This window comes from Phasianus colchicus, chromosome 4 (assembly GCF_987193195.1).
Source record: "Phasianus colchicus chromosome 4, bPhaCol1.hap1.1, whole genome shotgun sequence".
Taxonomy (NCBI): Eukaryota; Metazoa; Chordata; class Aves; order Galliformes; family Phasianidae; genus Phasianus; species Phasianus colchicus.
The window spans coordinates 64,524,731-64,545,908 of NC_143439.1; the positions used below are offsets into that span (position 1 = coordinate 64,524,731).

Here is a 21,178-nt window from a genome sequence, read left to right on the forward strand (position 1 = left end):
TCGTGGGCGCCACTAAAGGGGACGGGCGGACATGGGGTCCGTGAAGAGAAGAGCCGTAGCGCTGCCCGGCGCTCCGGCCCAGCCTCGCGGCGGAAGGGCGGGCTGCCAGCGGGGCTTCAGCCCTCCTCCCGCCTTCAGCTCAACGGGAGGAGCGGGTGTGGGCTCCTGTCTCGGAACCACGCCGCACGGCTCCTGGTTCCCAGCCCTTCAGTGCCCATGAGAGCCCTCGGGACGTTAAGGAAGGCCATGAGGCGCAGTGAGCGGGAGCCCACAATAAAACATCCCTGCGCTAATGCGGCGCCATCTTGCGTTACGGAAGAACCGCGATGGCAGGCGCCATTTTGCATCTGAGCGGGAGAGGAGAACAGCCTCGCTATTTTCCGCCTGGGCGCCGCCATTTTAGGTTACGGAAGAATCTCCGCCTTCTCTAGAGCAAACTCATAGGGCGCCGCCATTTTGGGTTACGAACCAGCCTGCGACCCGCAGGGGTCCTCACCCCCTCCCTTCCTCCTCTTAGGTGTCTTCATAAAATGCCTGTGGAGAACCCCCTCTTTTTTCGCTCCGCTCCCAAGATGGCGTCGATGCGGGAGAGCGACACCGGCCTGTGGCTGCACAACAAACTGGGCTCCACGGACGAACTGTGGGCGCCGCCGAGCATCGCCTCGCTGCTCACGGCGTCGGTGATCGACAACATCCGCCTCTGTTTTCACGGCCTCTCCTCGGCCGTCAAGCTGAAGTTGCTGCTAGGGATGCTGCACCTGCCCCGCCGGGCGGTGGATGAGGTGAGCGCCGTGCGGGGGCAGCGTGAGGGGAGAAGGAGGCGTGCGGCGGTGCCGGTATCAGCTCCTCCACCCGCCTTTTTCTCTTCGTTATGTTTCGAAGCGCAATCCGCGGGGCCGCCGCCGCCTCGCGCGGCCTGCGGGCGGTTGGAGCCGGCCCTGAGGGAGGGGGCGGCCGCGCCGCAAGGGCAGCGCTGGGCAGGGGAGGCCGAGCCCCGCTTCTCCCTTCTCGCCTTCTGGGGAGGGGAGAAAGCCAGGTCCCGTTCCGCAGAGCCGGTTGAGGCCGGGATGTTGTGCGGGGGCTCGGGTTCCCCTCGGTGAAGGAGTGTAGCGCAGGTTTTGCTGCTCTTTTGGGCATCTGGCTGAAAGCAGTTTGGACCCAAGACCTTTCTCACACCACCACACTGACCCGTAGTTATGATACAGGTTTTGTCCTTTTGCTGCTGCTGCTTTAGATAAGGGGGCTTTTCGGAGTCTGCTTTTGTTCCAGGATTAGGAGCAGTGGAACGGTTCTGCTGGCCAGGCACAGGGATGTGTGTGAGGCTGCCTTCTTCCCCAGTAGTAGTGGCTGGGTGCGTAGGTGAGCTGAACATCTCACGTTTAGGAAGGACAGCAGCAAGTGCTGAATCTTTGGGAATGGAAGAACTGGTGTCTGCACTCAGCAGCGTTTTTACCCACCTTCGTGTAGCCAGTTTTCCCCTCAAGCAGGACCTGACGCTTCTTGCTTTGTGTTACCTGTCTGAGAACAGCTGGTGTTTTCCTTTCCTCCCCTGCTATGTTGGGGTACAGCTGGCACTGTAAACAGGCTTCACAGGTCCAGAAGAGCTCCTTCACTAGCCCTGGACCATACCTCATCTGCAGTTGGCTTGTTCCTACCAAACAACAGCAGCTGCTGGTGGTTGGAGCAAGAATTGAGAAACATTAAGCTTCTTCTGCCAAGTTGAGGAATTTCCACTTGTGCCATGTGTGGCATGGTTTGTAGTCATGGTTATGGAGATAGTGTGCATTTAATTACTCAGAGAGATTGTGGAGTCTCCTTCTCTGGAGATATTCAAGACCTGTGTGGATGCTTTCCTGTGCAGCCTACTGTGAGGAACCTACTTTAGCAAGGAGCTGGACTTCATGATCTCCAGAAGTCCCTTACTACCCCCATGTTTATGTAACCTGCACCTCAGCTGTGCTTGCACCAGACCCTGGGATAGGACACAGCTGCTTTGACTTTATTTATATGTATACTAGGCAGGGTGTGGGGAGATAAGCACACAACCAGAATTACATATTAGCTTTTATGTACTTCTAAGTTGAAAATGCATGAGGTCTGGGGACTACACATAAGGTCACATAGGCTGTTGTGTAAGCGAAAATTACCTGGAGTAGTGTGGAGAAATTGTAAAGAATCTTTAAAATGATTCAAATTAAGGAATCTTTACCTGTAAGAGCCTGAAAGCAAATTTCTTCACTTGGAAATCACTCCCATATGTAAAAATGATTTAACTCAACTGTGGAAGTGTTTTATTAGTCCCTTTGGAAAGTCATATGTACGTTTTCCATGCCATGTGCCAGTCTGTAGATGATGTGTGAGGAATACTGAGCTGGCATTTGGAAACTTAATAGTGTTAGAAAATATATTGCATCAGCTTTGTAAAACTTTGGGCATTGTGATAGTGGATGCAGGATATAATAAGAGGTGTGTTATGCAACATGTTAAATGATATTCCTTTCTCTGAATAATAGACTGAACTTAGTTTTCTTCTCAAACAAAATTTTTAAAAAATTTTTTTTCTTTATAATAGCATTTTAACTGGCATAGTGTAACATGGAAACAATTTGGGAACAGACATCTGATTAAAAAATTGTGTGGGAATCATGAAAAGTGTGGTATTACTTGGCTTAGAAAGGATTTAATTGGCTGCTGGTTCTTTCTAAACCTCTGTGAAGGCTGCAGTCTAGACAAGCAAATCTTCAGTGTTCTCTCTTGAAAGCTTGGTCCTTAGCTGAAGTGTTACATTGCTTCTCAAATGTAATATCCTGTAGTTTTACACTATATGTTTTCATTTGCTGCTCCAAGTATTGTATACATATTAGTGACTTAATCCAGTGGGATAAGTAATAAACTAAGTAATAAATGAATTTTTATCATGCTGTGAACCTCATTACAACTTATTTGTTCCTGCTGACTAATAAGAATAATTGGCTCCATTTTCATTTTCGCAGTTAAGTGTTTTGTAGGCAGTTATCAAAAATATCCATTCCTGCTGCAGTTCTCTGGGCAGAATTTGCAAGCTCTCAAATCTCTCTGCTTCCAAGCTTTTTGCTCCTTTTTTTTCCCCTAGATTATCATGCTTATTTTAAACAATGCCTAATGCTCATTGCAGCGCTGCCAGAGTTTCGGTGGTGATTTTGGCAGATACTGCTTCTGTTTGGTTACCTTCCTGTTAACTTGATTCACAGCAAGGTTTTGTGTTCAGAGTCAGAGTAATGTTAGAGTCAAGTCTGGAGTGAGGACTGTGAAAGGAAGGCACTGCCTGTCCCTGCAGTGGTGTGCCCTTTTGTGACAGTAGCTATGAAGAAGAGAGCACAAGTCAGGCTTTTCTTTGCTTACATGAACCAGGAGTCTCCTAACCATGGAAATGGGAGCTGTGGAATACTAGCACTAAGGACTAAGCTTTTGCCTCCCTTGTCAGAAGAGACAGGCAGTTCTTTTTGGCCTATATTTAATGTTCTTTGTTTTTCTGGATGCGATGGGGTTTATTTCTCTCTAATGTTACTCTTGGCCACTTCTATGCTTTTTCATGATTAAAATATAAAACATACTATGATGCTATTTGATCCATCTTGGTTTTGAATTGAGTAGATATTAATACTGTACTTTCCAATGCTTTTAGCTTAATGAAGATGCTCTGTAATATTGCAGATACTTATTAAACACCACCTTCTCTATTGCCTGGAAGTTTAAAACTTGATTGGCTTTATTAGTCAGTGCACTTGTTTAAAGGTACAGCTACATGCCAATTTAGGCTTAATGGAAAGCAAATTAGTGAGACTGCTTTACAAGAAGTCTTGTTGCAGCTATGACTTTGTGTATTCCTAGTAATATTTTTTTTATATATATACTCATTCCCACAGTGCTGTTTCTATGCTCTTCCTGCACAGCCATTATTAATCTCCCTTTGTCTCTGTTCCCAGACTTTTTCCATCCTGCCTGATCCTTTCTTCTCATGTTTCTAGTGATGTCCTATGCCAGCAGGCTGAGAAAAGTACTTAAGATCCCTGGGTTTTAGATGAGAGAAGTGCCAGAACATGTTGCTTCAGATCTTGATGTTCATGCTTAACAAGATGCTGGTTGGAGCTGATTGGACTCTTGCTTGACCCAGTGTTGCAATCTTAATTATAAGTTTGAGATTATGGCTGTGCTTGGTAGGAAAAAAGTAGGATTCTTTCTTAGTGAGTTGTACTTTACAAATTCTCAAACTACAGCTTTTTCTCAGCTGTGGGTTCAATAGCAAAGGGGGGAAACATATCAAAATCACAATTTGAAGAAAAACCTGGGTCAGAACTCAAATCCAAGCTCACTAAATGCAAACTTGTACTCACTACAGGTGAGGTCTCAGCTGAGGTCACAGTGCTTGTTAGTGTGCTTCACTTGCCTGTGTGACAGTGACTGTTGTTTCTCTAGCTGCTGTGAGGCTTTTTGATAGCGTTGCTTCTCCAGTGCTAGGTAGACAAGTTGTTCTTCCACTTCTTCCTTGAGGGAACCAAAATTGTGAGGTGCAGGTGCTTGGACAGTGTTAATGCCTGAGCTGTAACTGCCCTGCCCTGAATGTAGTGTGGGTGTAACTGCTTGACAAGAGCTGTGGTAGGAATGTAAATAGTACAGGTTGTAGCTCTGTGATTATTTATTTATTTGCTACAAGGATGAGTTTTATGGAGCAGACGTGGGATCAATTAGGAGGATGCAGGAGAAATCTTTCTTTCAACCATTATCTTTGGGTTTTTGATAGAAGAAATTGTATTCTACACACTTGTCTCCATCTTTGGTATCCAGCGTCTAGCTGGTAAACAAGTTAGAAATAAACCACAGCTTCATCAGTTATCATTGCGTGTTTTGAGGTGTTATGCGTAAAGCAGTGCTGTTGGGAGATGCTTGTTTTCTGATGAATCAGATCAGTAATTCATTGGCAATGTTAATGTGAGCCTTAAACAGAATGCCTGAAGGACAAACTACCTTCTGTTTTATACCTGACTGAAGTCAGAGGGCAAAAAACTTGTGTGACTGAAAGGAATTGGGAAATGTCAGTGTTAGTCTGCTTCTGAGTGCTGAGGTATGGAGGGCAAATATTTAGCTTTCATTTCCCAGAGTTATGTTAGATTAAGCTTATGAAATCTTTTTCGTGTGAGAAAAGGTCAGTTCTAAATAAAGGGAGAGAATGGAACCATTAAGATGAAGAGGAATCTTTCTGCTCATTTCCCTGTGTTCAGAAACAGGTAGTCATAGTAATTAGCTACATGTGCCATAGTGGGTTGTGAGAAATCAAAAGTGAAATGTTTTCCCTATTTTTAATTAAAACTCCTTTAATGCTAATACCATACAGACAGAGTATGTCTGAATTATTTTCCATGGCTTTATTGTTATATTGCTTGACAGACGACATGTTACATCTCAGAAACCTCAGTTCTTTGAAGCTAATACTTTAATGCTTACATAAGAAGAGCAATGAAACAGGAGTTCAGTCTTCATTTTGGGGGTTTAAGTTGGCTATGAATGAAGTAAAACAGCTGATTTAAGAATTCGTAATACACTCAGTCAAATCCCAGCTGTGGTCTCTTGATATCTTTTTTCCATAATGCTATCACATGTTGGTCAGTAATTTAAAAAATGACTGTGACAATCTTATTCATTCATATTACATGTTCTTTCCCATTTTAGAGATAGATGATTGAAAAGTATATCCTTCTCACTGTTGAAGCTTTCGCTAGGTAGAAAACCTTGCTACTTCTGGTAGCAGAGAGCTGGGTGCACAACTTCAATAAGCAGATCTTGTTGAGCAGTAGCTCATTAGCATGAGATGTAATTTTTGGCCTAACTAAAATTCTGGGGACTTGGCTTATGTTGGTGTGATGTAGAAATGGTCTAGCTGCTGTTCTATAGCACAAAAAGGGGTCCATCTTCATTTAGATGCCTTTTTAAGTAACTTGTTTTCTAGTTGAATATTGTTATCACTGATAAAGGTGTGGGTACATAAAGTTATAAGTGGGCTGTAGAACGTACCAAGACAATACCATAAGAATCTGGCTTGTATTTAGTGAAAATTATCTGAGGTGAACAAAGCTTTGATCTGTCACAGTTCAAAATGCACTTGTTAAATTGACCAAAAGCAACGTTAAAAACAAATCTTGGTTCATTCTTTGCTTTGTTCTAGAGTTAATGTTTAACTGTGATGTAGTCTCCTTCTTCCCTTCCCTAGTAGTAAAGCATTGTGCATGTTTATCCTAGTGTCTAACAAATATAAAATTAACCCAACTTCAGCTTGTTTAAAACTGTTTCCAATTGGCTGATTTTCTTTTTCTTTTTTTGTTAGATGAAGGGGGCACTGACTGAAATTGTCCAGCTCGCTACCTTGGATTCAGACCCCTGGGTCTTAATGGTAGCTGATATTTTAAAATCCTTTCCAGATACTGGCTCCCTTAACCTTGATCTTGAAGAACAGAATCCCAATGTTCAAGATATTTTAGGAGAACTTAGAGAAAAAGGTAAGTGTCTGTTGAAAATGACAGAAATATGGGACCTCTTTTCAGGAATAGCCTGTCTCTGCCCAGGCAGTTGAGGTATCTGAGTGGTATTGGTGCTGGGACAAGCTGTATGTCTTCTCTCAACTGCCACAGTTCATGACCTGGTATATTCCTGAATGGGCAACTGTGATACTTGAGGAATGGTAACCTCTTAAATTATCTTTCCACAAATCATCCGAGCTTGCATGTCAGGTGCCTACGTAACTGTAAAGGGCAACATAGAAGCTAATGTTGTTTCACTGGCTTTGTAGACAGACTTGTATGTGCGGTGTTGGGTAATAATATCTTACCTTATTAATGTGCAATAACAGTTTAATTTACTTCTATCTTGTATGTTGTTGTATTAAAGACAGCAGTAAAATTTTTTTTGCAGTACCTTGTGTGTCTGCGAGCAGCAACGTTTGTGTTGGGCACATGAGGTGCTCTCTGTTCAGTCTTCCTTTAGCCAGCAAATGGAGGAGTTAGGGGGACTCGTCAAAAGGAGAACTGGGTTGCTGATGTCCAGGTAGCAAACGTATTCCTGTTTAGGTGGGTTTGATTTAGCAAATTGTCCAGGAAAAAAAATAAACTTGTAGGCATTAGTGGTTAGAAGTGGCTTTGGAGTTAGGACTGCTGTAAGCCAATAATGGAGTGACTCAAACTTGGTTCTATGAACAAATGAGCACCTTCCTTCCAAGGACAGGCTGAAAGAGCTGGGGCTTTTCAGCCTGGAGAAGAGAACGCTCCAAGAAGACCTTATAGTGGCCTTCCAGTACTTCAAGGTGGCCTACAGGAAAGCTGGGGAGGGACCTTTTATAAGGGCATGTAGTGATGGGATGAGGCGAAATGGCTTCAAACTGGAAGAGGGTAGATATAGACTAGATGTTAGAGAGAAATGCGGTATGGTGAGGGTAGTAACACCGTAATATGTTGTCCAGAGATCTTGTGGATGCCCCCACAGTGGAGATGTTTAGCCTCAGGCTGGATAGGGGTTTGAGGAAACTGGTCTAGTGGGAGCTGTCCCTCCATATAGCAGAGGGGCTTAAACTAGATGATATTACAGGTCCCTTCCAACCCAAACCATTCTGATTCTGTGATCATTTGTATGTTCACAGTTTTGGTTTGACTTTTCAGTAGTTTCCTTTTCATGTTGGGTTGGATATTAGGAAACGCTTCTTTACAGAAGAGGTGGTTAAGCACTGGAATAGGCTCCCCAGGGAGGTGGTTGAGTTGCCATCCCTGGATGTGTTTAAAAACTATTTGGATGTGGTACTCAGGGACATGATTTAGCAGAGGGCTGTTAGTTAGGGTAGTATGATTAGGTTGTGGTTGGACTTGATGATCTTTAAGGTCTTTTCCAACCTGAGTGATTCTATGATTCTACGTGTAGTTTTTGAAAGAAACTGAGGATTTTTACCATTTTTATCTATCTTAAAACTGTAGCACACTTAAAATTCCTGTTGTTTGGGTGTAGTTAGTATAGGAGCTTACAAACTTAATGTAGAAAACAAACACCCTAATAACTGGCTGTGTACTGTTCAGGTCAGAACTCAATTACTCATGGTGTTTAAATGAGTTATCTAAACTTCATTAAACACCTATAGAGTCTAGTTGTAGAATGTTTTGCAATATTCTGTCAAAGAGATGCTTATAGCCCTGTGTACTGTGTTAACTCTTTATGCAGTAAGTGAAGGTGAAACATCAGCTATGTTGCCGTTGGAATGCCAGTACTTAAACAAAAATGCCTTGACAACACTAGCGGGGCCACTTACCCCCCCAGTGAAACACTTCCAGCTGAAAAGGAAACCTAAAAGTGCCACTCTCCGAGCTGAACTCTTGCAGAAGTGTAAGTAGTATTACAGCCAGCTATAACACTGAGTAACAACAGCAAAAAGAAAACTTGTCAGTCTTATTGTGCAGTGTGGAGACATGCCAAAATCTCTTGCTATAAGAAATGTGACTGCACCCCAACACCCTCTTGACAGCTTGTGTGGAAGAGCAGGTGCAAGTCATTCCAGCCATGATTATATTAAGATGCTAATCTTGATTTAAATGTTGTTCAGACTTCAAGGAATACAAAAAGCTGTATCTTTTTAAAGCATAGATATGTTAGCTCATAAATTTATTTAAGTCAGCAGTGAAGGCTTGAGGGACAGCTTTGGTTAAAGCTCCTGAAACAATTTAATACACCATATATTTCTGCAACAAGGAGCAAGAGCTGCTAATTAATGATTTATTTTGTCCAGGATAGCTGTATAGGGGGTAAAAGCCAATAGTTTCACTAATAAAAGGCAGCATATGTCGCATCTATATACTGGTAGCTAATCTGACTGATCTTAAAGTAGTTTCCTGTACCTGCTGCTGTGTTGGAGCAGCTCGATACTTTCTTGCATGTGATCCAAGAGATTGGTGTTCAAAAAAGCTGTAAATCTTGCATGAAAATGTTACATCTCAATCTTACATAGAACTTAAATTATTTCAATCTCTGTTGAATAAATTGTCTTTTATTGTAGCTCTGGCCATCCTGTCAGTTGCAGTTGTACCCGTTTTGCATTTCTCCACGTATGTTGTAGCTTGGTTTTTTTTATAATTGCAATATAGTTCTTGCTGATATTCATAGTTTTTAGTTAATTACATTTTATTGTTACGTATTAGTTAGTAACATTTTTCTATAGGAAACCATATATTTTCTAGCATAGAGTTTGTAATAACTGAAGTTTTGGGTTTTGTTTTCTTTTTGTAGCGACAGAAACTGCTCAGCAGCTCAAGAAGACTGCAGGAGTGCCTTTTCATGCCAAGGGCAGGGGACTGGTCAAAAAGATTGATACAACAAGTATGGCTCACTCATATCACTTCCCTGAAAGAAAAGCTGATAAAATAGCTTTGAAGACTGAAATTACTGTTTCCTAGAAAAGCTTAATTCATTCTGAAGTGAAAGATATATCCTCTTCTTTGTCTTTTACTGCTATTCGAATGCTTTTAACAAGTCTTATGAGAAGGAAGGGTGTTGTTTTATTAGATGTCAGTGTATCTTATTTAGGATGCGTGCAGCTAGATCATGCCTACAGACTTCAGTAAGAACTTAATTTGCATTAATCCAGGAATAACTTCTGAGTAAGCTGCATCCCTCCAAGAGGGAACAAGTGAGTGGATCACAGTTATCTGTGGTCTTAGAACTGCTGTGAATTGGGTTGAGTCTAGCTTGGATTTATATGATTCCCCATGGAGAAGGGGAGGGGAAAATAATGGAGATAGTCCATGGAGTAGTTCATGATTACTGCAGAGGATAGTTTGAACACAGGGTATAAGAAAAGTGCAAATCAATCTCAATCACACAGATTTAAACAGGGCTGAGGAACACTCAAGCCAACAAATAATTCTGATATTCTTAACTACTTTCTAAGTGTTAACTAGCACAGTATTTTAGTGGGAAGGTACACAGTAGCTAAGACTGTTGAGTGTTGCTTCTATTTAATAGATATGAAAAACAAGTACAGCTATTAATGTAAGAGTTTCAACTGTTCACTCAAGTTCCAGAATTGCCTAATTGTTTTTTAATAAGTTTTAGGAGTAGGAAGCAGATTTGAAAGTAGTAACACTTTAAATAACATTATAGTTTTTCTGGCTGCCAGTATGATGCTGAGACATAAAACTCGAGTATTTTCTTGGTGTGGTGTTTAGAAGCTAAAATGTACTTTGTTGATGCATTTAATACATAGGTTTGAGTACCAGAGTACTTAGCCACAAGTCTGTGCAGGAAATGCAAGGAGCATAGTTGTAAGTTGAACTAAAAAATTGTCCCAATGTAAAAATTGACTGTCAGTTCTGTTGATGTTTGAGTTCTCATTTTTTATTTAAGCCATTGAATAATGAAACCATTTTTAGAGTCAGGCAGTTTCTAGAAATACCAATTATGGGACCAGTTGGGGTTTACAACACTGAAACTTACACTGGTAAGAATTGTCCTATGCTGAAAATGTTTTCAGTAAAACATACAGTGGGATTCAGAGTATCCAGCCTCAAACCAAAATTCTGTTTGACCTAAAGTGTAGATTTCAATCTGTAGGCCATAAGGCTTGAAGACCTGACAAATATTTTGGACTGTCTAACTTTTTAGCAGTTGGTGAACAAATGCTGTTTTCAGTGCTTATTTTAAGTGTGATGTCAAGGGATAACAATATAAAATCTGGAGAAACACCATCGTAGGTGTAGCAACTTCTATTCTACTGAGCATTGTGGCAGCAAGTTCTTTTGTTTGCAGTATGAAGCAACCTGTGCAGACCATAGGTCCAGCATTTTAAACCCTTCTGTGAGACAGTAATTCGTCATTCCACTGGAATACAAAAGACTTGACCTTTGCTGAGCCAATATTGCAGTGTAATATAACTTGCTAAAGAGCATCTTCATCTGAGGCAGCGTCCCACCTTGCAGAATTTTGAAGCTATATCTTCATTTCTCCAAATTCCAAGGTGTTAGTGCTTTTGTTCTTTTGTGTCTTTAAAGGCAGGAACTGGAGAAGTTGTGAGCCTGGATGGAGAAGTTGTAGAATCACAGAATTTCATGAGTTGGATAGGACCCATGAGAATCATAGAATCCAACCCCTGGCTCCCCATATCACCACCCCAAATTCAAACCATATTTTTGAGAGCAGTGTCGAAATGTTTTTTGAACTGCAACAGGCTTGGAGCTCTGACTGCTTCTGTGGGGAGCTTGTTCCAGTACCAAATTTATGCTTTTATATTCGTAGGTGTAAAGTGTAATAGTAGTTTTGTGGAGGAACCAAAAATTTACATTTGGATTGATGTAACTTTTAATAAAAGTGGTGATTTGTGACACTTCTGAAGAGCTGGCGTGGCTCCTGTGCTGCTTAGGAGTTCTCCAGGTGTGGCTCCCCTCACTGTACATTTTTGTATAGGAGTTGTATGATGTTGACTGCCAGCCTCGAGTGCTGGCACCCTTGATGAGGGGAGTATCACAGTACTTCAGCTGTGATGTGCTGCCAGAGCTCTTCTGCCTTCTTAAGTCCCAGAAGTAGGGAGCTATGTGTTGTGGCTTACAAAGGTAGGTAGGTTGATCATCTTGCAAAAGCTTGCCTTGAATTTAAAAAAAAAAAAAAGTGTATTCCACAAATGCTCTGCAAATCTTGGTTATTCATGATGTTCTGCATGTTATGGCATCTACAAATGGGTCTGATTCTGACCCCTTTAGTCCTAACACAGCATGTGGTATGTTGAGACTCCTGAGAAGACAGAGGGTAAGCTCCCTGGAAGGAAGGAAGCTAGTGGGAGCACTGCATAATCTGCTGTAGGAATTGCAACAGCTTTTGGCCAGATTTCTTGGGTAGATACAGTTTTACCAAGTAGTCCGATCTTGAAGTTTAAAGAGTAACTGTAATCACTAAGGTTCAAAACATTCACTCTTAATAGCTTTGTATGGGTTTGAAGTTTCTAAGTAAGGAAACTATGGATATATGTAGGAGAGTATATTCTGATAGCAGTGTGCTGATTTCGTTACTTCATTTAGAATGTGTAGAAAAATAATGAAGATAAAACTGTAATAAAAATTACTTAAACTTTGGGATTGCAAACATTAGTGGGGAGTGATTCTCCTTGTTTGAAGAGTAAAACCCAATCTGAAGTTTGGAGAACATCTTGTATTTTGTAGAGAGTTCCATTTTAGCCACTTTTGAAGTTAGGGGGAGTGTTAAGAAGGGGAAAAGGTAAAGACCTCATTGTGTTATTTGTAATTAGTGAAGCTGGTGTTTTAATCGTTACTTTTTTTGATCTATCTTAAGCACCACTCAAAGGAATACCAAAACAAGCTCCATTTAGGAGTACTTCAGCACCTAGTGTATTTAACCCTTCTGGAAACAGAAATCCTATTCCTCCTTCAAGAACGCCTCTGCGTAAAGAAAGAGGAGTAAAGGTAGGTGAATTCCTGCTCAATTCTCCTCCCCATTTTACAATAACTTTTTGCTGCTGTTTTGAATCAAGCATCGGCATGTTAAAAATTAAGGATAGTATTGAAATAGTTTATATTGCTGTTGCTAAGATTCTGCACTCTTTTCTTCAGCTTTTAGAATTCTCTGAGCTGGATATGGTAGGTGCTGGCCGTGAAGCAAAGAGAAGAAGAAAGACATTAGGTTAGTATGGAACATTACTTTCAAAGACTGTTAGGATATATGCAGATATATTGGTTTTATTCTTGATGTGTTGAAACTCATCTGCTAAGTTTACAAGAAAAATGGGTAAAAACTTTAATTATTGGGTTGTTCATAAAATTGTATAGAGTAATCTCCATATATTCATTACTGTAACCTTTCAGCATATGCTTCTCAAGCATGGTCTAGCAGACTCTTTGAAAATGTCATTTGTTTTAGATCCCTGTTTAAATCAAATTCAGTATTTACATGTATTTCCTTGAACTGACTTTTGTTTTTATGCAACAGATACGGAAGTGGTGGAAAAGCAAGCCAAAGAAGAAACAGTAGTAGAAAATGCTACTCCAGATTATGCTGCTGGACTTGTGTCTACACAGGTAAAAAACAGAGCAACAGAGGAAAAAATCCTACGGCACAATGAAATAACAGAGATGAGAAAACCACGATGCATGTTATTCTAAAACACTGTAATGATACTGTTCGAAGTTGTGGAAACAGACTTCAAATGTTTTGTTTTTTTAAAGAAGAACCAACACCATTACATAATCATTTCAAAATTGTACTGTACTATCTTTGAACAATATTAAAAAAAAAAATCAGGATCAGGGTGAAGTTCATTGCTATAAGCTTATGATAAGCTATGGCAATTGAGGACTACTGTCCCCTGTCAGAAGTAGGGGCCAGGAAGGTTCCCTGAACCTAGAGAAATTGTTATTTTCAAGAGCACCTGCAGGTTTCACTGTGCATACTTTGTGACTCTAGTGAAACAATGTCAAGAAACGCAGTGAGGCATGGAGGAATATCTTAGGAGGGATGACTGAATATATGTAGCTAAAAAAGAACAATCTTTGATAATTCGTCTGTCTTCTGGCTTGAAAAAAGAATCTCTATGCTAGTACTATTCTGGGGCTCTCTTCTCCATTTTCCTTTGTAAAAATGCTTTGTAAAAAACCTTTGTAAAATGCTGCTTAATTTAGAAGACAGCTTTTTCTGAGGTCTCACATATGTCTGTAACGAGGCTAAGCCAGCCCCATTACTGCTGAAAGGGAGGGAGAAATGCAAGGAACTGATTTCTATCCAAAATACCCTTGGCTTATAATCACTTCCTAAAACCCATGAAGCTCAGAGGTGGTAACTCTCTTAATAGTATTTTTTTCTCTTTATGAAATGTGCACAATATTGTGTTCTAAGTAAAAAACAATTGATTCCTTTTGCTTGATCCAAGATGGTATCTGTGTCCTACATTGGTGATGATTGCCTGTTTGACTGGAGACAGCCTTACTTAAGCTTTTACCTCTGGTTAGGCCTTCTGCATGCTGATGTCCCAGAGGCCTTCTTTGCACTCTTTCTGTAGGTACTTTACCAGGCATAATGCTTTTCATGTTTTACAGAAACTTGGCTCACTGAACAATGAGCCAGCGCTGCCTTCTACAAGTTATTTACCTGCTACTCCCAGTGTGGTGCCATCTTCCTCATACATCCCAAGTTCTGAAACACAGCCAGGTAAGAAAGATACTTCTTTTTTTTCTATTGGGATTTTATACCTCTGATTTTTTTGGTTTTGCTGGCTGATTTCTTTTATTTACCAACTTAGTGTTCTTTGACTATAGAACTCTTGACAGTCTAAAAACCCATTGCAGGAACCCGCAAATGTCTGTACCTAAGAAACAAAGTGCTGCTTTTTTAAGACTTAAAAATGGCTAACTGTTTTGCTTACTTAATTTTGTAGGTTTTTCTCTGTCCCTATTATTGGAAATACAGCATATTTTTTTAATTTCCAAAGAAACACTAGTGAGATTTGTTTATTTATATATATATATTTATATAAGTAAATCTTAGAGTATACGCTCAATATACACGCACCTATCTCCGTACACTTAAAGAACAGGTAATTGCTTTCAAGTGTCAGATATATTCTTAGAAACAAGCACTATTTACTTGGACACAGGCATTCTTTTCCACTTTCCTATAACCTTTTTATAATAGCTGAGTTTCTGAATATTTTGAGGGGCGGGGGGAAACACACCCTTTTGTAGAAATCCTTTTCTTCACCTTTTAATACACTGGCCTTTAACTTTCCTTCCCTGCTGCATGTGCAGTCTTAGAGGCTATCAGTTTGCACTAACAAATGTATGTGACTGGGATTCATTACCAGAGCTTGTAGTTAACAGAGAACCAGCACTGGAGTTTGTGTTATTTTTGTTCTTGCTTGTTAAGTGTTACTGTAGCTTTTCCCTGTATGAGCTGTGGCATGTTGGTCCCCGTAGAAAAAGTCATACAGAAAAACTAATTACTTAACTTGGCTCTGAAACAGTTCAGAATCTCTCTGAAGGTCTATGCAAATCTCTCTGACAGTAAATTGGCATCTCTGGAAGGAATGCAGCCAAAAGCACATCAGTGTTGTCAGCAGCTAGTATTATTTTCCAGAGCGTTGGCAGTGTATTCCACATCAGAAAAAGCCTACTTTAAAATTCTGTTGTCTTTGTCTCCTGTTTTTTTGTTTTTTTCTAACTTTCCTTACAGACAAGGAATGCTGTTTTCTTAAAGACCTGTTAATTTGGTTTCTTGTAATCTGATGTTGTGTAATTAAGATGTACGTTACTTCATGCAAGTTGATTCTGACATGGGATGAAGCTGATAATAAAAGTGGAGATTTGTACAGAATGAATGGGTAGCTAGTTATCTTACTGGCTAAGAGCCATATTGCTAAAGCCAGTGCTGTATCCATGCCTAGATGAATGATAGTACTGGAACCTTCACATTCTCTAAAACTTGGTCTGAAAGGCATCAGCTGAATTGTAATCTGTATCTGCCTTTTTAGTTTGTTGTGAACACAGATGAGTATATGTTAGTTTAAATTTCATGAGACATGTAAAAGGTCTTTTAGCTGTACCTATGTCAAAGAGCTGCCAGAGAATATAAGTAGCTGGAACGTGCACTGGCTGGCTGTTGTCTGCTGGATAACGTGGTAACTTGTGATATACCTTACCTCTAGCTGCAGTCAGCTTTAGAACAGGAGCTTCCTTGGGTGGCTGAGTACAGGCGAATAAATCCATTTCTCAATATTGTGAGGGTTTTAGCCCTCTTAGCAGTTAGTGTTTAAATGAATTATTCTGGGGACTGATTTTAATTTTATCTGTGCAAATATTTGTGTATTTTCAGTGTTTGTTACTGAGTCTGCACTAGGTTTAAAAAAAAAATTGCCACACAGGAATCAAAACCACTGTATGACAAACTTGGTGGGGTCAGCATACAGATGTTATAGCAACATATGTTAAAAAGCAGATTGATTTAAGTTTAATTGATACCCATTAAAGATGAAATCTGCTTCTAAAAGTGGTATAATCCATATTGGAAATCTCTTTACTGTCTAATTGATCAAGGTGATGGTCTGTGTGGAGCACTAGCTCTTCATGTTTTCAGATGGCGTAAAGTCATTGTGATAAATAGAAGAATCAGAAATCTTAGATCCTTTTAAAGTCCACTGGTGATGTTGAGTCTTGTTTGTGGGTTATACTTTAATTACTCTGTTTTTTGCAGCTGGCTCTGCACGAGAGGCCTTGCAGACTAACAGACAGACTGAAGAGCCTGCAGCTCCAAATGCTACCACAACTCTTCCTGCGCAGTTCAAGCAGAGAACTCCCATGTACAACAGTAACTCGAATCCACCTGCAACTACACCTACCTCACCCCTCACACCTACCACACCTCCTGCCATTTCCCCTGCAGCACAAGCACCACAAGTGGCCCCTCAAACTCAGCAACAGCCACCACCGAAAAAAAGCCTCTCTCTTACAGTAAGTAACAAATAGGTTGTTTTTAGCTGATGCTTTTGATGTAGGTTGGAAAAGCAAATTTTTATTTTCGATCTTACTTAAAAATTTGACAATATAACTGAGGCTGCTTGTTTGCAACCAAAGATAAAGAAAATATTCGTGTGGTTTCATTAGCATTGCTGTTTGAAATGTTAATCACAACTTTTTATTTGTGCAATGGTACTGTTAGAGTAAGATGTCTTTATTTCCTGGTTCATTACATAAAACAATGTGTTCCTTGTTGCAAAGAATTTTGGGAGAAAGGCAGAGTTCCAGCAGTGCCTTTAGCCTTGCTTATAGCATAAGCTGCTAGCAGAGGTCACATTGTTACACTGGTAGGAATGAAGGTATCAGTAGAATAAAGGCAAAACTCTTGATTTCTTTTCCTGCCTCCCCCCCATTTGTTATCAGTTTTTAAAAGCCTGGGAGTGCAGAGGTAAATAAATAACAATTACTACCCTGAAGCTTCTTATTGTTCCTATATTTGTATGTTACGCACATGCTTTGAAATTATATCAAATTGGTTACCTGACTATAACTGTCTCTGAAGACTGCACAAAGCACCTCTGTAAGCCCAGCTTGCACGATCTGAACCTTAAGAAGCTCTCACTTTTCATTAGCTTTGCTTCATTTAAAAAGAAAAACCTTCCAATTGAAATTACTGCAAATCTGCATGTTTTAGAATGTAGAGGCACTTCTTTTTTCTAACTAAGGTCATAAAGAACACAATGTGGAGTGGAAACAGCAGGTCTCTTTAAACAGTTGCAGAAACATGTGTTAAGTGCCTACTTTTTCAGCGTAAGTTTCAGAATTGTCACTGCTGCAAGTGCTAGATATAAGCATTAAAGATGAAAAGCTTTGAGGTTAAGGTGTTTATTTTATGTTTTTCTGCTGGAATTCATATTTGTCGTATCTGTTACAGAGGGAGCAAATGTATGCTGCACAGGAAATGTTCAAAACTGCAAACAAAGTTACAAGGCCAGAAAAGGCTCTTATACTTGGATTCATGGCAGGATCCAGAGGTATGTATTAAAATTATTTTGCTTTTCAATCTCCAGTCTGAAACACAGCATAGCATTTCTGAATGTGCATATGTGAATGTACATCTCCTGCTTGACCTTCACTCAAGGTGTGCTAGAATCTAGTTTACTCTGGACTGGGATTATTTTAATGGATTAAAGTTTTGGCTACCTGGAAGTAGTTTTTTAGTCTTTTTCTCATAAAAATAGAATCAGCTCAGAGCAGTCACTAGGCACAAAACACAACTGAACCAAGCGCGTGTAATACTGCTTCGTAGTTGAGGAGACACAAGCCTATCCAAGTGGAACAGTGAACAGGCTAGATTGGGTATTCTGCCTACAAGACAGAATGCAGATTCTCCCATGACAAGCTGATGTACAAATTGTGTAATACAGAGCCTCTTCACTAGCTGTGGAACATCAGAAATGCAGCAGCTGTTTTCTCCTACTTCAGCTGTAGATGCTGAAAATCAGAGGGAGATGAGCTGTTGTCTTGGTCTTGTTGTATATTGCCCTTGATAGACCAAGACAGTCTTCTCAGTTGTCTACTAAATGCAATATGAGAAGGAACCTAAGAGTATTTAAGTGAACTTTATCATCTGCACTGCTTTCTAGATTGATATTTGAAGGCTCAGGAGTACTGGAGTCTAAATGTGGCTTATGTGTTTGGATTAGTTCAGTACATCATTCAATATAGCCAGGATAGAGTTACTATGATGATCCCAGGGCTTAAAGAAAGTTTTGTGTTTATTATGCTCATGGGTGCTCTTACTACTAGATACCACTTCAGAACACTGTAGCAGTACTTTAATGTCTATATTGATATTTTCTGTGATGTGAGGTAAACGTTATTTTGATAGTGTGCACGTTTTCTGCATATGTGAATTTTTACATATGTGAATATACATAAGTAAATAACATAAATTCCTAACTACTAATGTCAGTACTTTTTGAAAGTTGGGTAAATAACTGTCAACTAGGATATTCCTGATTTTCCTGACTGTCAATTTCAATAGTTGGGCATGTAACATTTGTTACTTGTGCTGGAATGGAACCAGACCTTATAGATTAGTAATTTCAATGAATCTATTAAGGCTTCTACAGTTCCTTAAGACTATTGAGTTCTATAAAATATGAAATGTATCCCAAATAGAGCAAGTTTGGTAGGTTCAAGCTTAGCAAATCCAAAACTTAAAGTTCTTGAGGCAGACAGAAGAGGCATTGGCATGCTTCTCCTGCACTGACTCACTTTTGTTTTTCCAATTACTTTGCCTTTGAGGTTTATCTTTTCAGGTTTGGTTTTGTTATACAGAAATAAAGTCCATGATGTATTGAGTGAAGAAGGTCTGTAGCCATGTGGTATAGAGATAAACCCAGAACTAATAGAAAATACCGAGTTTTTTTTTCAGCATAAGGTTTTGAATCTCCATCAAGTGCTCTTCGCTTTCTCATAATGCCAAAATGTTTAACTTGTTTTTTCTTGTTTCCGCAGAGAATCCTTGCCAAGAGCAAGGTGACATCATTCAGATTAAACTTAGTGAGCATACAGAAGATTTACCAAAGGCGGATGGCACTGGTAGCACCACTATGTTGGTTGATACAGTCTTTGAAATGAACTATGCTACTGGTGAATGGACCAGATTCAAGAAGTACAAGCCTATTACTAACGTTTCTTAAGAGTTGCAGCGACAGCAGACTGGACCAAATCAAGCTTAGTCAATGAGCTCATAGAGTATGTCAACTGTACAAAATGACATTCATGTGTACATTTATTACCCTCCAGCATAGAAGCTGTGGCTCTTCAACCTAACTGGGCTCAGTGAATGCAGAAGAAGATGGTGTTGTTGAATTTACTTTTTTCCTTTTTTTATTATCTGGAAAAGATGGTCTTAGGGAGGAAGTGGTTGGTGGTTTTTTATTCTGTTTATTATTTTTTTTAATGCAATTTAAGATGCTGGGAGAGGAGATCAGAACTGAAAGATTAAAGATGGGAGCAGTTTACTTCTGAGTACCTGAAGAGAAGACTACTGCACAGTCATTCACGGTTTACCATTTAAACGAGGGCACAGATCTTTATTGTTTAAAGAAACTATTTCCTTTGACTACATGGGTTCCATGAGCACAAGGAAGCACCACATGGGTGCTTTATTTTGTAATTCAGTTGCAGTATAACTAAATACTGCAGGTGATCAATCCCTAGTGTCTAATGGTACCCACTGTATGTTCAGCTCATTTATTCTTGAGGCATAGGATGGGATTGAGTATCTTTAATTTGCTATATTGTCTATGTCCATACACAGCATGAGTTAACCTATGTTTGGCATTACTTGAGATCAAGAAAAACTGAATATCATAGTTTTCTGATGGAAAAAAATAGCAAAACCAGGGAAAAATTGAAAGGAAGCAATGGGCTAGTGCTGTGTGCAAATTATAGTTGCCACGTCATTTTTAGGGTAAAAGCTTATCAGTGGCTATTGCATGGCAAGTCCTTCAAACAGCCTGGGAGGAAACAAAGCTAGAACATATCAAGACTGATTGCAGCATTTTTGGTTTTATATGGCCCTGGAGATGGTTGATGCATCTCTGAATAAGATGACTAGGAGATGGTGATGGTTTGTTTGGGCAGTCATAAGGTGCTTGATCACCTTATCCAAAAAGTTCAGAATGAGTATAGCTGTGGTTCTTACCTGTGTAGTTATCAGTATAATCATTAATGTGGCTGCAGTTATTCTGGCATATAAATGTGCCTTAGATGTATCCCCTTCTAGTAGAAGCACATTTTGATCTTTGTAACACCACTAGTTTCACCTGTCCTTAAATGTTCAGATGTAGTTTGTGTTTATTGAGAGGGGTTGTGTACATAGTTCAGGGTTCATTGTTTGCATTCTTTGAGGGAGACTTGGTTTAAATGTCTGGTTTCTGCCAGTGCTTGTGTGCAGAGCTGTGCTTAGTTGGGAATGGTGCTTGGAAGGAAGATGTACAGAGCAGCACAGTGGGTTTTCTGCTGCTGAGAGGGTACCTGAGGCTGACTGGAGGTTCATGTTAAAGTGGAACTCATAGGACAAAATGAGGCTTTTCTCTTCTCTTCTTCTTTTTTTTTTTTTTTTTGAAAAGAAAGCAGACCAAATCCCTTCAGTACATGTAACATAATAAGATGTTTAGATAATTGTTTAGAATATTTTGTATTGGGAAATTTTTATTGCGTTTTTATTTTTAGTTTCTCAAACTAATTATCCAACTGAAGAGGGAAAGTGTAAGTGACAAGAGAGTCTGTACTTACAGCATTTTAAAATGTGACCAAAGTTATAGATTCCTTCATTTTATTTTAGCAAATATACAGAATGTTCTAGCTCTGTAGTGGGCAGGTCATTTAATGGCATCTGCTAACGTTACGGAGTGTTGAGCATGTTTTAGTGTGAACGTTAGGCTCCACATTTAACCATCACACTGGGGGCTCTCCTCCACATCTTATTAGCCCGTTTCAGAAGCAATGCAGATTGTGGTTCTGATAGTGTATTTTTTTCCTTTAAGCAGCTAGAAACCAGGCTGACAAGTGAGGATTACTAGTGGGCTTTAGATTTTAGAATGAGTTCAGTAAAAATGCATTTTCATGGCTGTAACTTATTTGATTATATC

At 39.9% G+C, this 21,178-nt stretch overlaps 2 protein-coding genes across 9 annotated transcripts in view; one reads left to right on the plus strand and one right to left on the minus strand.

Moving 5' to 3' along the window:
* Positions 1-583, minus strand: part of LOC116225743 (NELL2-interacting cell ontogeny regulator 1-like) — a 35,446-nt gene extending 34,863 nt beyond the window's left edge. For 6 of the 7 annotated variants that reach the window (XM_090139760.1, XM_090139763.1, XM_090139764.1 and 3 more), the window contains exon 1: positions 470-558. The gene's annotated coding sequence lies outside the window, so the exon portion shown is untranslated. Of the gene's footprint in view, positions 1-469 lie in introns of all 7 variants that reach the window. The other variant, XM_090139758.1, reaches the window with a different exon arrangement.
* Positions 99-20,647, plus strand: NELFA (negative elongation factor complex member A). Of its 2 annotated transcripts, none has more exons than XM_031588279.2 (11): positions 99-782; positions 6,359-6,530; positions 8,233-8,394; positions 9,292-9,381; positions 12,343-12,473; positions 12,621-12,690; positions 12,997-13,085; positions 14,100-14,211; positions 16,249-16,505; positions 17,446-17,545; positions 19,035-20,647. In XM_031588279.2, exons 1-11 carry the CDS (start codon positions 531-533, stop codon positions 19,217-19,219), a joined length of 1,620 nt encoding a protein of 539 aa, XP_031444139.1. In that variant the 5' UTR covers positions 99-530; the 3' UTR covers positions 19,220-20,647. The 2 variants fall into 2 exon arrangements, with proteins under 2 accessions (XP_031444139.1, XP_089995880.1); XM_090139754.1 differs by lacking the exon at positions 99-782 and adding an exon at positions 1,225-1,359 and having other exon boundaries at positions 6,453-6,530.
* The last annotated feature ends 531 nt before the right edge of the window (positions 20,648-21,178 follow it).